Genomic DNA, 16670 nt, shown 5'->3' on the forward strand with positions numbered 1-16670 from the left:
CTGAATTGTTGCCCAAAGATATTAAATTGTCATTCTCATGCTGCATATTAACTGGTTATTCATGGTTTATATAAATAACTCGCCCCACCACACTGCTTGGTTTGCTTCTTTTATTTTAACTAGAGCATTTTAATGAAGATTTTTGGAGCAATTGGAGAGATTTCAATGTAATGATTACAAATTTGTCCTATATAATTTTTTGCGAGGCCTTTTGAAATCAAAGATTTTATTGTCAGGTGACTACACAAATAAATCGAAATACCCCATAAGGGTTCACTTCTGTCTGGTTTATACCTTTTTCAGTTGAACCCACACTGGGCTCAGCAAAAACTGATGTGTCACTTAAATCTGGGAAACTTTATGGATATCCAGGAGCGGATTCTGGGGTGCAAAAGTAGTTAAGATAAGTTTAGTCTAGTGCGGAAGATGACTGTTGTAGTTTGTGGAGTCCCCTAAAATCAAAGGTTCTTGTTAGCATAGACATAAGGGCGTGCCACCCCTTGACGCTTTGGCTGGAGATGCTAGTTCAGAGCAGGCTTCCCTTCTTCTAGGGAACATGACTGAGATTAATGCCCTCAGGATCCCGATAGAAGGTGGCCCCTACCCCCAAACCTTAACCATCCTGAATATCCTGTCACTCTGGAAGCAGCGTAAAAGTCCTTTTAGGACTAAAACAGTTTTGAAGTTTCTTGTCCTAAAAAAATCGCAAAAAAAAATAATATTAAAAAGATGTGTAATCATTACTAGTGGTATCAAAATATAGAACTTTAGTTTAATTTGATCACTTCAAACAGGTTATTGGCAAAATTATGAAAGTTTTTTTATCTACTGTTTGTGAACATGAAGATATACAATTTTAAAATCTGTTTAAGTTAAATTACTTTAAACTGAACAGAGTTCCACCCACCAACTTAATCCAATGACGACTACAGTATAGTTATCGGCACTAACACAATCGGATGATTATGATCGATTTAAAATATTATAAAATTGAATAAATTTGAGCTATATATTTATATGATCATTGCCAGCATTCTTTATTTATACTAGTGACTGTCATTACCAGCTGTTGCTAGTTACAACAAGAGAACAATGGCGATGAACATGCAGATATTGGCTCAAAACGTTTTTATAAACACTGAGCAATGTTTTAAATGGTTACAAGATAATGACCTAACTCCTTTAAATCCGAATTGTCCAGTTTGTTTTGACAATTATATTAACACTAGAATTAAAGGTGGAAATCAAATAGTGTTGCTACAGAAAAGTAAGAAAAAACACGACGTATCTATAAATGATCTGAAGAAGACTTTTTTTTTTAACATTCTAAATTTGGTATTATGAACATATTGAAAAATCGTGCACTATTTTAGTTGAAATAAAACAAACTATGATTTCTTAATGAATGTACTTTTCACAGCATCAGTACCTGCAGACATACCATTCAGATTGGCTAATGTAATCATAAGTGCTATGATGCTCTACGTAGTTTAAATAAAGTTTAGTTAGTTCATGTAATCCAAAACAAATACATTTAATCTACACATAAAAGTATAGCACTATGATAAGTTTTTAAAAGCATAAAACTAAATTCAGTTCGACATTATTGCTCAAAATTATTTCAAAGTAAAATCGAGTTTGGAAATAAACTCAAAATTAAATGCGTTTGGTTATTGACTAATAACTGCAAGAACAGTGACGTATGTATCTTCATTTTTCACAATCAGTCACGTTTATCTTTGAAAATACATAAGGTAAGTAAATGTTATTGTTGAATTGCAATTATATATTATATTGTAAATTATATTAATATTTAAAACTAGCAAAACCATATTGTTCTTTGAAATATCTATTACGTGATTTGGTCCGATATTTTGCTTTCAGTCCTTTGAATGGTCATGAATATTAATGATTTGATAATCATCATCCAATTGTGTTGGTGGCCGCCTATTATACTGCAGACCTAATTACATATATTCTAAGCTTGAGAAGCATTGAACAGATATTTAATATGGAGTAAATTAGTAATGGTTTAAATAATAAAACTAACTCCAGTTTATAATTTCCTACACTCATGAAACAACATAATATTTGTAAGGCAATAAAGAGAGAAATGGCTTGCTCATGACCTTGTCATGCCCAGAATTGTCCTCTTTACATTCACACATTGTGATTGCTGTAAGACTGGAAGTATTATACTTCCTTCCCGGAACTCTTTTACCACAATAAGCACAATCATATCTCAAGACAACTCAGCACTTATGCATTTATTACACACTTACTCTTACTTCAGTGGTAGTTCTAATAACTACATATCAATGTAGCATTATACAATGATTCACCAAGAACATTCCACTAGTTTACAAGTAAGAAGGTTCATAGATAAGATGGTAAAAATGGTTTAAAAGTACCAACAAAAATAGATGTAAAAAGTACCAGTGAAGAGAGGTTTGGACAAAAACATGTTTTAAAATTACTTATAGCAAAACTTAACTTTTAATACCTGTTAATTTAGCAGTTTTAAAATTGTAGCTATAGTTAGTTCAACAGTATCTTAACCTCCTCAGATCCACTGTTTCCTATTAGAAACATTGGTTTGACTTGATCTGAGACACTTTATTGTGAATTGGGCCAGTTTGTAGTAGTTCCCAAAGTTTCCACTAGGTGCCAGCACATACCTGGTCTTTTTTAGTTCTCCATTGTTGTTCCACAGCTTGGAAAATGGTGGATTCACATGTTTTCAGACTTAAACGATATTCACAACTTTAAGTAATTCATTATAATAAGTAAATGTATATATTTTGAGTTAGCAAAAATTACTTTGCACTTGAAATGCTGTACTATTTAATGATGTTTTCGGTTTTTATTTTGGATGTACTTCTTAGCCAAGAAAGTGTTGTGAAATATACGGTTTCTTATTAGAAACAGTGGGACTTAGTCTTTTCGGTTTAATAACATTAACACTTTTAATTTCTAATACACATCCTTTTTATCAAAGTTTGCTTGAATTAGTTGTTGTTATTGTTGTCACATAAAGTACTGTTAAATACTAACTAAACACTGAAAAAAACTTTAAAAAATACACAATTTTTTTCAAATTTGTATAATTTGAAAATAAACAAAAATTTCTGTATTTTTGAATGTAACAAACCTATATGAAAATGTTTTTTTATCATAAACTACAATATGGGTCTGAGAAGGTTTAAGAGAGGTGGCAGGCTGATTTTTGCCTTTATGCAGATGTTCTCCTAATTGTTTATAGTTTGCACATAATATGCTAAAACCCGAAGTTCAAATATATTTTTGAACTTTTAATATTCCATAGATTATGAATCCAGCAAAAAAAAAACTCTGGCACTTTTTACGTAACATCTTTTTAAAAGTAACTGTTTAAACAAGAAAAAAATTTTGTTTTTCAAACTTCAACATCAGATACGTGGCCTAAAAAAATTGAAAACATTGGTTGAAATTATATCAAAGATATAGAAAAGTTTAGTGATTTATTTCTTTCCATACAAACTTTTTTAAATGCTCTTTTTAGTTGTTTTACTATCTTTATATTAATTGAAACATTACAAAATTTCAAAACATATAACTTTTATTTTGAACATCTATAGAAAATCTTAAATTGTGTATATTGCTTATAAACAACTTATTTTTATGCAGAAAACAAAGAGAAAAACAAGGTAATAAGATTGTTTTAATTTTTATAACTTAAATAAACTTATGAACATCTTCTTTTCAGCTCCAAAAAGTGTTGAAAAAGTAGCAAATTCAACAAATTAGATAAATTTACAAAATAACGATATTATAATTTCAAAATATATACATTATAGCAAATGTTACACCAAAAACAAAACATATATTTTTTATATTTATTTCAACTGAAAAATGTATTTACAAAATAAAATCTCAATAAAGTACCGATTTTATAAACACTTAGCACAAAGTATGAAAATAGTCATAATTGATTTACTTATTCTAAAATCTGCTTGAATTTGTAGATTACTGGTCATCCTGTTTGTGTCTATGAGATTAAACTAAGATAATACGCAAATACAAAATATTCTCTGTAACTGAAATGAAATGTAATCAATAAACAAATAAAATACAAGGAATAAAGGCCGGGTCGTAACAGTTTTATTAACGGGTAACATAAATATATTTTAAACAATATTATTTCACACTCAAATTACACAAGCGCACCAAACAATGAACAACTCGGAATGACTCAGGAGTTCTTGTGTCTGGTAAGTAATGCAGCAACCAAAAAAATGGTTGCTTTTGAAACAGGTGTGTTATGATCATGACTGACAATTATTACAAAGATAGTCAACAGAGAGTACAGATCTTGGGCTTTCGTTTGGTATAAATTACAGTTCTACAAACTGCTTCATATTGTATGTACAAATAAAATAATATCAGTGGGTTTTCTGACTCATGATGTTTGTTTGCAATTTCTCACATAAAGACATAATTTCAAAAATCTGTTGCATGGCAAGTATAACTACTACATAAAAACATGTAATTAACCAATATTTGTTCCACAAATGAAACTTTTCATTGGCTCAACTTTGAAGTTTCTTCGTAAAATGACACATATAGAATTTTTCTATGCTACTGAATTTTGTTAATGCATCTGGTCAACTGCTACGAATCGTGACTTTTACAAATTATTGTACTTTTCTTTTACTATTCGAAGACACATAAAGAAGGTACAATTATGTTTTATATATGAAAATGAAAATTCAGAATCTCGTATTTTCATTGGTATATGCTATATTTCGATTAAATGTATTTATAAGCATTAACTCTCTGGGCATCCATCATATTTTGTAAAATGGATACACGTTTTGTGAGGTTTTGCAGACTGTCTTTGTAAAATTTACAATAAATCTAAATAGAAACTTAAATATAAAGTGTTGTAAACCACTTTTTTACATAGCACTGTGCTTTCAGACTGTGTAGCTTTGAAGTTATTTTTTAGTTTAGATTGGGTGTTTGCCTCAGTTGTTATTATAATACTTTTGAGGTTAGTGAGACAGAACTAAACGACACAGAAACGTACATGGCGGGTTTAGTCTAGACAATGGCTCGGATGTTGTAATCGCTTCGCCCGAGCCGCTTTATTTAGACTATGATTCAGACATCATCCCTGCCACCCCGGAACCTTGCTCGCGTGTTATCGCTCCTACATCACGGATACCCCAGCAGGCCCATGTTCTATTCTGAACGAATACCTGCACAGCTGAATTTTCTAGTATACAATAGCGAGCAATACGATGTGGCGCACCATTGCTGTTCGTGCGCCCGCTGACTATAAATTAATTCGTGCCTGCTGGTGCCCGCGTGCCAAAACATTACGATCTGCAATGGGTTGATTAATAACTGTCTATATTAATAAGGATTTTTAAAAATATTTTTAAGAATAAGTGCGCATTTGAAATTTGTTTCTAATTGCGGTAGTTATATAGCACATTGATATAACAATATTCTTACTCTTTATATTATACTAAATATAGTTCCAATACAACATTTAGAATAACCTTCTTGTAGCAAATTTTGCCATGAACACAGACATATACATCATGGCTGTAAGTTTTTTTTAGCAATTCATAATATTTACGTATGTAGAAGAAAGTCAAAATGGTGTTTACCTTTTATGAAGAACATAAACATGCAATAATGTTGCATGAAAACAATTAGTAGTTAGTTACAAAAACAATTAGTTACAATTTAATCGTCTGACAATTAGTAACTACACAACAAATTGAAACGAAAAAAACGAAAACAAGAACAAAATAGACTGTTAACAATGCAATTCACATGTTAATATCTGAGCAACAACAAACAATGCAAACACACTTTGCTGGAAACAACAGCTGACTAATGTTTGGTACAGAGCATGAGAAATAAAAAACCATTAAACATCAAGAAAAACTCGTGGGCTTTCAAACTGTGTAGGCAAAATGAATTTAAGACATGAATTTTTATCATAAAAATATTTTATGACGTTTTGTGAAAGTTCGAATCGCGTATTGATGATGGGCACTTGAAGGGTTAGTTAAATCATGACTTAAAAGAAAATAGTCATGAAATTTTACTTTTTTTAACTTGAAGAGAAAAATTTCCTACAACTTAAATATAAATATTTTAACAATCAGCTTCATACTGTTTAGAACAGATGGGTGACAGGCAGTTTCATTGGTCAGTCCATCTGTGTGATAGTTCTGCAGCTGTAAACAGAGATAAGACCAGAAGTTATGGTAAGATAAGTTATCTCTGCCAGCCATATCCAAGTTCCCCTCTAAACACTGTGATCTCGGCCTCTCTATACATCCAATTAATGATACATGTGACTTACCATGTGTAAGTGAATTCAAACCAATAGATCCACCAAGTGTATCAAAATCCATGCTCACATACCTCTTTCTCTTAAATAACATAGCAATCAAGGTTAATAATGAAAACAGATCTCTGTCTATGTGCTAGCCCCTTTGTATAAACAATGACTATAGAATGTCAACAGGTTATAGTGTTTTATATTTAGCGTAAAACTCAAATCTCTACATACAATTTTGGAAAAGCATACAAAATGTGTTCATTGGGACTTTCCGGGTCAGGGTCAGGATGTTCCCTATGGGGTGGGCGAGAATGACCCTATAACACTATTTACACTTCTCATAATTCAGCATTGTTTAAGCAAAAATAGCTGAACTTTTTATAATGGTTTCTGTGTGTTAATGTATCAGCTGTATTGTGATAAAACTGGATGAATTACAATTATCAATGGTTTGATTTATCATTTTGTAAAAAATTACATTAGTAATGACAATTCAAAGTGCATATATTTCTTTTATTGTAAACATGGTTAATGGCATAATACCACTACACATAATTGCTACAGCCCTGGGTGTAAACAAACTGTGAGTATATCAGTGTTATCAGATAAGAGTTTGGTTTAGTAGATTGTATTGTTGTATCATATCTTGTGGTATGTGAACTTGTCAGATATGCAATATTGTTTGTAGCAATCCAGGCCAGTGATTTATAATCCAAATTCAAAATTTCTTTCTAGCAGTTTAAAACAAAACTCTCAAATTTAATTTTACAAAATTACACAATTCCCAATTACTAGATTTTAATATCATAAGGAAGTACTGTTGCAAGTGAGGTGTAGTATTTAACCTTTTACGTGCTATAGCCGATAGAAGATACATTAGAAACATTGTTACACAGAAGTCAATTATTGGATATTGGTAAAACTTTGACTAACCTAATGTTGAGTTGTAAACTCTCATAGCAATATGCAATTAAACTCATTTTTAAAATGTTGTTAGAATAAGTTTCACATTGGATGACAAATTCCCTTAGTTGTAGTTGTTTTTGGGGTGTATTTAGGAAAAAATGATGGCACAATTCAATAAAAACCATTATATATATATAATGTAAATAACAGCAGGGTTTCAGATTATCAAAACTACAAAAATATACAGGCACAGAATGCAATCAACAATGCTAAAAATTATTGGACAGGACATGTCCTTAGAAATTCCTAATTTTATTTAAGTAAGCTTCAATATAGAGTTTAATTTTAAAGAGACATCAAATAAAAGAAGAACCTTGAGCTGTGAGCGTTGATACAACCTTGTTTGTTCTTTTGTTTCTTATCTAGCTATGTCCATGCTATACTGACATATACAACAATTCTATTGACATATTTCTGTCTGATAACAACGTTATATGCTTTAATTTTGAGACATAAATTCTTCATTCTTCCTCTAAGTAATCTGTGAAGAATAATTAACTTTATTCAGTATAGCCTAATTATCACCAATGTCACTTATTGGTGCAAAGACCTTGGACTATATCAATAAGACTTTGTATTGTGATAACTGTTGCGTGGAAAGTAGGTCTTACACCAAAGCCTTTTGTGATGCATAACTATCTTCCTTTAGAAGGTAATATTGAGTCATTACATTATATAACAAATGTTTGATATCAATATTTAAAATTACATTTTAGAATAGAAATGCTGGTGGATATACTGATGAAACATTGGCTGTGCAATACAAGTATAATGTATACCAAATGTATGTATAGTTCAATTTGATAAAAACATCAACATAATATAATCAATGGAAGACTGAACAGCTATACACAAATACTGTTTCATCAAAACAACCAACAAAGAGTCAGTCAACAACATCGGACTGTAAGACTTGTATGGGTTCTCCCTTTTCAGTAGCGGGCCTCTAGCCAAAGGTTAGGTTACACAATAAAGATTGCACAACTGCTAAGAAGAATATAGTTTCTTTCCATGTTATAATAACAATACTGATCAAACTGAATACAAGATAAAGAACACAACATAAATTATATGGTCTTTGAAAAGATTATATTAGGTTTTTTCCACTGTTTGTTTATTTACTTATCTTTCACCCTTTCCACTAGGACCCTTGTTGTTCCATTGTACTTCAATTTGTATTTTATACAAAATGCATGACTTAAAGAGTAAGGTTAGGCATTACATTAATGCACAAATTATCACATTAATTACTAAAGTAAAAATTTATTTTTTGTTAGGCATAACGAAAAAACACATGCAAGCATTTTACTAAAAATAACAAATATATAATTTTTGAATATTTATCTAAGTTAGTTGTTCCAAGTTTTATAAGTTTATAGCATCAAAAACTAACTTAACTTCAACATTTTTACAGATTTGTTAGACTTAATTCATTTAAAAATTCTTAGCAGCCCATAAATGTAGTAACTGTCTAATGTAATAAGAGCTTATGGAAATATGGACAGCAATTTCAAGGATTATACATATATAAAACATGAAGTAGACTTCTTTGTTAAAAAAATTCATTTAATATTTCGGTGTTTGCCGTTATCAAAGGTATAAAAACTTGAACTAACAAAATTAAACAGTAAACAAATATAAATTGTCTTGAGATCTGATAACACTTTACAGATTGTGAAAATGATGCATAAATACAACTCAAAATCATTGCAATACCTATGTTAAAACTATAGTGAAAAAAAAATTAATTTAGTGATTAAGGCTATTGAAGAAGAAGAAAATTAAAGTAAATAAAGTAAAAAGTAGAAGCACTTGCAGTCATACAGGAAACATTAAGAAACATATAAAAAGACTTACACAGCAACAAGATTGGAGTTCCACTTTCAGAACTGGAGGAAGAAGAGCAATAGCAAATTATTTCAACAAGTATGTAAAAGGCAGTTTTCCCTTGGATACATTTATGATAACACGGATGGTGAAGGGATATTTAGACAGTTAAATAAGTGTTTCTAAGTTTTAAGACAATATATGACAGGTATTGGTGAGAACCTCAAACAAAATAATCTTGACTGTTGAGCCTACCTCAGAGCCAACTGGTCTTAAAAAAAAGAAACATTCAGGAAAACATGGAATAAGGAAGAAAGTTGGTCAGCTCTCAGGTAGACTTGTCATTGCGTAGGATGCTTCATCCTCAGATAGGCCAATGAGGTAGTTAGCTTAGGCAAGTTTGAACCTTTGTTTCCTTGCTAATGTAAACAATGGCATCCTGGTACTTATTTTTCATGTTTCTTACTTTCTAAGGACAGCCTGATCCTTAAACTAAAATGTGAAAAGAATTTAAGTTGACCTAATAATTTATCAGAATTACTGTGTACTAATACATGAAAATATACGTTTGGTTACAAAGTGCATGAATTAAGTGTGGATAACCTGAGCAAAAACTCATTTAATTCCGACATTAAAGATTTTTGCAATTCGATGTACAATCACAAAATCCAAAACATCAATTAAGTATTTTTTGCCTACTACTACTAATGCTAAAAAAAGACACACTGCCAAATGTAAGATAAAAAATTGAAATTTTATTGTGGTTTCTGAAAATGTTGTTTACACGAACATAGGCTATTAGGTTGACTCAAGTACCATCTGTTTCATATATAGGTCTATAGCACCAGTCAGAACAACGAATGATGCAGATCGATGGGTTTAATAACTGTTTACAGTAGAGGCCACGAAAGAGTGCAGTTGGTGGTGAGCAATAGAATGGACATGCTCACGTGACGTCACACAAACACGTCAATTGCTGCCCAACACAGCACGCTGCAGCCAACACAGACCGTTGTCACAGTGTTGTATTGTACAAACCTCAAACTAACACTGATTCGCACTTATTTTATTAGTATAACAGTTACACAAAAATAAAGCATTTAATGCTTCCGACAGTTTGCTATATTATATTTTGATTACTTTTATAGTTTACTACTGTTATTACAAAATAACCAACAAACACAATAAGACATTAATCATCTTCATTAACATAATACAGTTAGTCAATGTACTTCTTTATTTACCATAGGATAGAAGAATCTTTCCACATGAGATTATTTAAATGATTACTATTAGGTCTATATAATAATAATATTTAACTAATATGCCGCACAGTTTTGCTTAAATTCTACGCTATATGTGTTGCTTAATAGTAAAAAATTATTTTAAATTACACCAATCACATTTTAATAATATTATCAAATAAATCACAATTCCCGAAAATAGTTAAAGAGGATTGTAAAACAAAATGTGTAACTATTTATATGCTTACTGGAAATCAATAAAAGCACAAATAAGTTTTAACCACCATTGACACACTGAAATTAGTCTCTGACGGAAGTGGCTATTTCCAGGAATTAGTGTTATTCATCCATCTAGTGCTACCAATACTGCCCTGACTAGTGAGGCTTCTGTTTACATGTGTTTCACCCTTGCCTCCATGTTCTTCACTCGTCTAACATCACCCATTATATACTGTTTTAAAATTCAATGGATATTACTGACAGTTACTTTTCAATTGCAAAATAAAGTGCATTCATATTACAGAAAAACTTGTACGTTATGATATTCTCAACAGTTGTCAGTTTGAATATCGAGATGTGAAAATAATTTCACGTAAAACATAGCTAGGTACAAAATATACTATCAAATCTTTATAAATTTATGAGGACCAAAGTGCGTAACAAAACAGTTACATTCACAATTAATTGCTAAGTACATCATTCAATTGTTGAAACTTTGATCAAATAATCTAAAAACCAAATTCCAACAATTGAATGTTTATTGAAAATAACACGATTGTACTATGTAATAATGTAATATTGTTATTATATAATGAGGTACTTGTATTTCTTAAGTATTATAAATACAGAAAATTAACATTTATGCGTTTTATTTTGTCTTCTTTATAATGTACATTACGGCTAAGTTACTCCAAAAGTTTTAAATTTCATGTTCTTCATTAAAGGTTAGTATAAAATTCTTTTAAACTCATTTATCTCAACATGTAAATAAGTTACAGAGATGGACTTTTTTAAAATGATGAAAATTTTTATTTTGTGATACATAGTCAATTAGTTGAAGTTTTAACATTTCTTTCAAGTGTAATGGTTAAATACTTTAAGTACTCTGCACTCGCATGGTTTGCGGTTAAAGTGGGGAACCAGTTTGGTGATGTCGCTTAGTCATCATTGCCTACTCCAAGGTCATACGCTAAATACTGATTCCTTCAAAGCATTGCAGAAAAATGGTATGATAACTAAATTTCAAATTTAGTGGTAAACTAATTAGTTAGTTAGATCAAGATGAGGAAAGGACTAAGAAACTAAAGAAAATTTCAGATGGAAGAAAGTCCCTCAGATAGGGCAGTAGACCTTTAAGTACTATGGTAGGCCCTTGGATAAATATGACAGTTAGATTAGTTAAGTTTTTGTTAGCTTCATGCACAAAATAACTTTTTACTGTTACAATTTTTTTCTTGGAATTTTGCTAATGTGGTAAAATCCGGAAGCAACTATTTTTGGAAATATGCTTCATATTGGAAACCTAAAAACTACATTAGCCTATTATAAAGAACTACGAAAATGAGCTTGTGTATTTAACTGTGAAAATTACATATTAGTATGATAATTGGTTCTTGTTTTCTGCCTTCCCAAAGAATTAGACCCTCTGTCCCTATCTACTATTTATTATTAGCCTAGATACAAGTATGTATATGCATATTAGGTTATCGTAAATATGTTACGGTAATTCTAAGCAATATATGGGTCAACCTCGATTTTTCTCATATTACAATATAATGTTCCAATAGTCAATTAGAAAAGGAAATGACTAGAATTTCTTGCCGGAAAGCAGTTATAGGGAGCAGGCAACCGCCAGACGGTCATATATTGCTTGGAGTTACCTATAAGTGATCAGGCGCACTGACGTGATCTGGGCTTCAAATTTGGAACTACTCGAGTTAATTTTTTTCTAAAAGAGCAAGCAGCGCAAAGCGCTGCGCAGCGGGAAGGCATCGTGCGTGATTCTTTTTTTTATTAATAATTTCTGATAAATTGTTATTACATATTACAATATAATGTTGGTAATGTATGTAAAACAATTTTAAACACATAATTTATTACATGCTGGAAAGTAAAGTAAACCAATATAATCCGCCCAATACAAAATCTCCGTAAAAATCTGGTAAAGGAATCTGTGTCATTCCTTTGGCCTGAATCAATTCAGTATGTACGAAGATCACGCACGATGCTTGCCCGCTGCGCAGCGCTTCGCGCTGCTTGCTCTTTTAGAAAAAAAAATTAACTCGAGTAGTTCCAAATTTGAAGCCCAGATCACGTCAGTGCCCCTGATCACTAATAGGTAATTCTCGCGGTTGCCTGCTCCCTATAACTGCTTTCCAGCAAGAAATTCTAGTCATTCCCTTTTCTAATTGACTATTGGAACATTATATTATAATATGAGTTGCCTGCTCCCTATAACTGCTTTCCGGCAAGAAATTCTAGTCATTTCCTTTTCTAATTGACTATTGGAACATTATATTGTAATATGAGAAAAATCGAGGTTGACCCATATATTGCTTAGAATTACCTATGTTACTTGTAGTACCAAAGTTAAATATAGGCCTAACCTTTATTGAGTGCTCATACGATCTAGATATTGGAATTTAATTACTATATCAAGGGTTTTCTTTTTTCGCTAGAAGTTTGAGATGGCATTGAAGACACCCACGTTGACCAGGGGCATATCCTTCGAGATAGTACCCAAATTTAGGTTCAAATAATTTTTATATATTTACTTACTTATACATCCTAATACAAATAGCAGATAGGGACAGTGTCCTCACAGACATTGCCAACACCCCTTCTTTTGAGGGGCAGAAAACAAGAACTGATTGTCATAATGACATGTAACTTTCAAAATAGTGGTCTAAAAAATACCTATGTACCTTTTTTGTTAACATCTAGTCGTTGTTGACAAAACCTAAGATTGAAAGATTAATCATTTCCATTTGTGAAGCCACTTTAGTGTAACCCATGCTGATCTCTAGCTCAGCGGGAATATAATTGAGCAGGTAGTTGTCCTTCGATCTCAGTTTGCCACGGCTAATGGCCGGCGACTCAGTGTCCCCACTCTTCATGATTACGTCTAAAGTGGTGTCCATTGTAACAAAAATTAAAGTTTTAAGTAGGCCTATTGGTAGGTGTGTTCTTAGTGATTATGTTAATAATACCCAATACAAGCTCCATCTTAAAACATTGTTTTAGTTCCTTGTAGGCCTATTGGTCAAAACTGCAGGACATTCCAGCCATCCCTAAATAAGGATGAATTTTTTAACAACAATACAGCTGTGACATGTCTGTAGTGGCCAAAAGAACGGAACTGGAATACAGTGAGAGCAATAAGATTGGCCTTGCAAGCTGAGGGAAAGAGCATGGTGATAAGTTTGTGAGCTGAGAGAAAGAACATGGTGATAAGTTTGAGACGTCCTGCACAGAAAACAGACAGATCACCTTGTGAGGTAACTTCGTAAGAAAATAACACAATTTCAAATATGAGTTCCTCAGGAAGGATCGGACGGTCGCTGGACCTTCCGTCTCATTCGAGAGCTTCAATACTGGATAGATCGTGGCCATGGGGAGATAGATTTCTACCTGTGTCAGTTCCTGACGGGGCACGGTTACTTTAGGAAGTACCTCTACAGGATGGGAAAAGTCAGGTCGCCTCGGTGTGCTTACTGCCCGGAGGAAGATGATGATGTTCATCACACCTTCTTCGCTTGCTGGCGCTTCACTGAGGCCAGGCGAACGCTTGCCACCACAGTTGCCGATGTTTCGGCAGAGACCATTGTGAAGATGATGCTGCAAAGTGAGGACGCCTGGAATGCAGTCACCACTCATGTACATGCGATCCTTCATCAGAAGCGTGAAAACAGATGCCTGGCTGACCCCTAGCTTCCGAAACAAGTAGCTTTGTCCTGTTTGGGACACAAGACACACGGACCAGGCAAGATGTCATCCGAAAGGGTTCCGGCCTGGGCCCTCCGTGGCCCGTAGGGGGTTTAGTGGGTAGTCCGCAAGGGAGTCCCATACTCCGTGCACAAATGCATTCTCCTTACATAAAAAAATTTCAAATATGAGTGCAAAGGGTTCAAGATTTCCATCTGAAATTGTTTCTTATTGCAATTTTTTCCTTATTGCTATTCTGCAGCCTTATCCTTAACACTTTAAAGGTAGACTACTTTCCATTAAAATATCAATAAACCCTAGAAGTGGAAAGTTTTTAACATTACCATAGTACATGAATATTGAAAAACCCATTCATATTAAATGCTGACCAAAAATATTATTATAATAAACATTTCCGAAGACAAAGACTGACTTATTTTCATGACTCAGGATGTCCATGTAACTAATCAGCATCAGCTGACCTTCCCACGAATTTACAGGAAGATTTCACAATAACTAAATAATAACATAACTGATTACCTGCATTGTCGGCTAAGGTAACTGTGATTGCAAAAAGCAATAAAACAAAAGTATGAGCTTTAAAAATCATTTTGAACTATCAATTTTAACAATTAACAAGTAGCCTAAGTCACTCCAACCACACAGCCAGCGACAGACAATGAGACAATAAATGACGTTAGATTTTACGTTCTCCTTCCTTCTTCTTCTCTCTAGTTGCTTTTCTCGTATAACTTGCATTGCAAATTGGAAAAAAAACTTTCATCGAAACTGGTACGAATACTACTCAACATAGTGTATAATACATTATTTTAAAGACGCTAAGTATTTTTCTTTCATCACAAGCAGAGTTAAAATTTTTCTTTCAGAGTGTATTAAATTAGAAACCAATAATAAATAAATTATTAAAAAAAATTATGGTTGCCTGTAAAGTCGGTTTTACGGGCGAAGATTTTACGTGACAACGTCTTTTTCTCGGTAGAATATTTATTGATATGAATATTATTAAATTGCACAATAGGAACAAGGAATTGAATGAAAATAAGAATTGCACAAATTTTAACTATAGAAATATATTTTGTTTACTAAAACATTGTACATAATTTGAAATTAATTAAAATTTGTCATTGTAAATGGTAAAGTTGAATAAAACATTTACTAAAATTGGAATTTGAAATTCTTGCTAAACACAGTTAAATTCTAACTCCGCGCGTGGTGATTGGTCGGTTTAGTTCGTTTGTTTGGTCGCACTGTTATGACAGGTTAGAGGTTATAATTTGTTACCTATTTTAAATGTTTGACTAGCAATACGCGCTGTTTCTTCTCAATCGACTGAATTGCGATTGATTGCAGAGTGATTTAAACTAATAATTTACTTAACACTATCAACATTTGTCAATAGTATGACATAACCTATAAACTCAGTTTCTCAACTTTTGTGTCAATCTAACAATTAATCAATCAATCATAGTTTACGATAATAAAATATCAGTGTACAATTATTTACCTTTATTGTTGTAGTTGTTGTAAATGACGAATCTAAGCACTCCACATTTTCACGAATAAACATAGTTATCTGCTTTATCCCGTGCGGATCCCGTGCGGCGGACCCACTGGACGGGCATCGTAACGTTACCGGGCGTTACACTTTTTCATGAGTGACTCCGAGCCGCAACCTAATTTAAGACGTTGTCACGTCAAAAACTGAAAGAAGTTTTGTTATCTAGAGCACTCTACACAGTATACGAATTTGTGAAATATTCAGAGATTAAATACACAGAAATAAAGAAATTAATTTTATCTTGATTATTCATTCAAACGTTGCTTCATCTAGCGTATGGACATGGATTAACGCTCTGAAAATGCACGTAAACAGTATTCAATTATACGAAACGTGATTTGGGTTTTGACACCGCAGTCGCAGGGTTAAATGGGAGACTGGCTCCAATTAAGTTTCTAAGACCCACTCTTACATCCATCAGAGTTTTTGATCTGGCCTCTTTGAGGAAGAGAGTCAGGGCTTTATTTAGGAGAGCAATAACTTGAGGTACTTGGGGGGCCTACCATGAGGCTCTTGCACTGAACAAGCGAAAGGTTCGCTATCTTAAGAGATTAGCCTGGTTGAAACTATAAACTGACATTGATAGGGTAGGGTTGCGTAGTTTCAGAAGCCATGAGCAACATGCCCCATCTCACCACTTATTGGTCTTAAGGAGGTTTAAGTTAGATATATTACTGAACAGGAGGGAGTTCTAAAGATGATGATGGGAACACACTTTCCGAACTGTATCACCTATGACCTAAGTCCTACTGTGCGCGCCACTCACAATGGAATTTGGCGTGTCGTA

General features: G+C 32.7%; 1 protein-coding gene across 1 annotated transcript in view; it reads right to left on the reverse strand.

The window, feature by feature from the left end:
- The window catches only part of LOC124364562 (lysosome-associated membrane glycoprotein 1-like), a 31150-nt gene extending 16146 nt beyond the window's left edge, over nt 1-15004 (reverse strand). Inside the window, exon 1 of the mRNA XM_046820119.1 lies at nt 14845-15004. Within this exon, the coding sequence (XP_046676075.1) occupies nt 14845-14914 (70 nt within the window). The 5' untranslated portion in view covers nt 14915-15004. The remainder of the gene's footprint in view (nt 1-14844) is intronic.
- Between the last annotated feature and the right edge of the window lie 1666 nt (nt 15005-16670).

This window comes from Homalodisca vitripennis, chromosome 6, assembly GCF_021130785.1.
Source record: "Homalodisca vitripennis isolate AUS2020 chromosome 6, UT_GWSS_2.1, whole genome shotgun sequence".
Classification (NCBI taxonomy): domain Eukaryota; kingdom Metazoa; phylum Arthropoda; class Insecta; order Hemiptera; family Cicadellidae; genus Homalodisca; species Homalodisca vitripennis.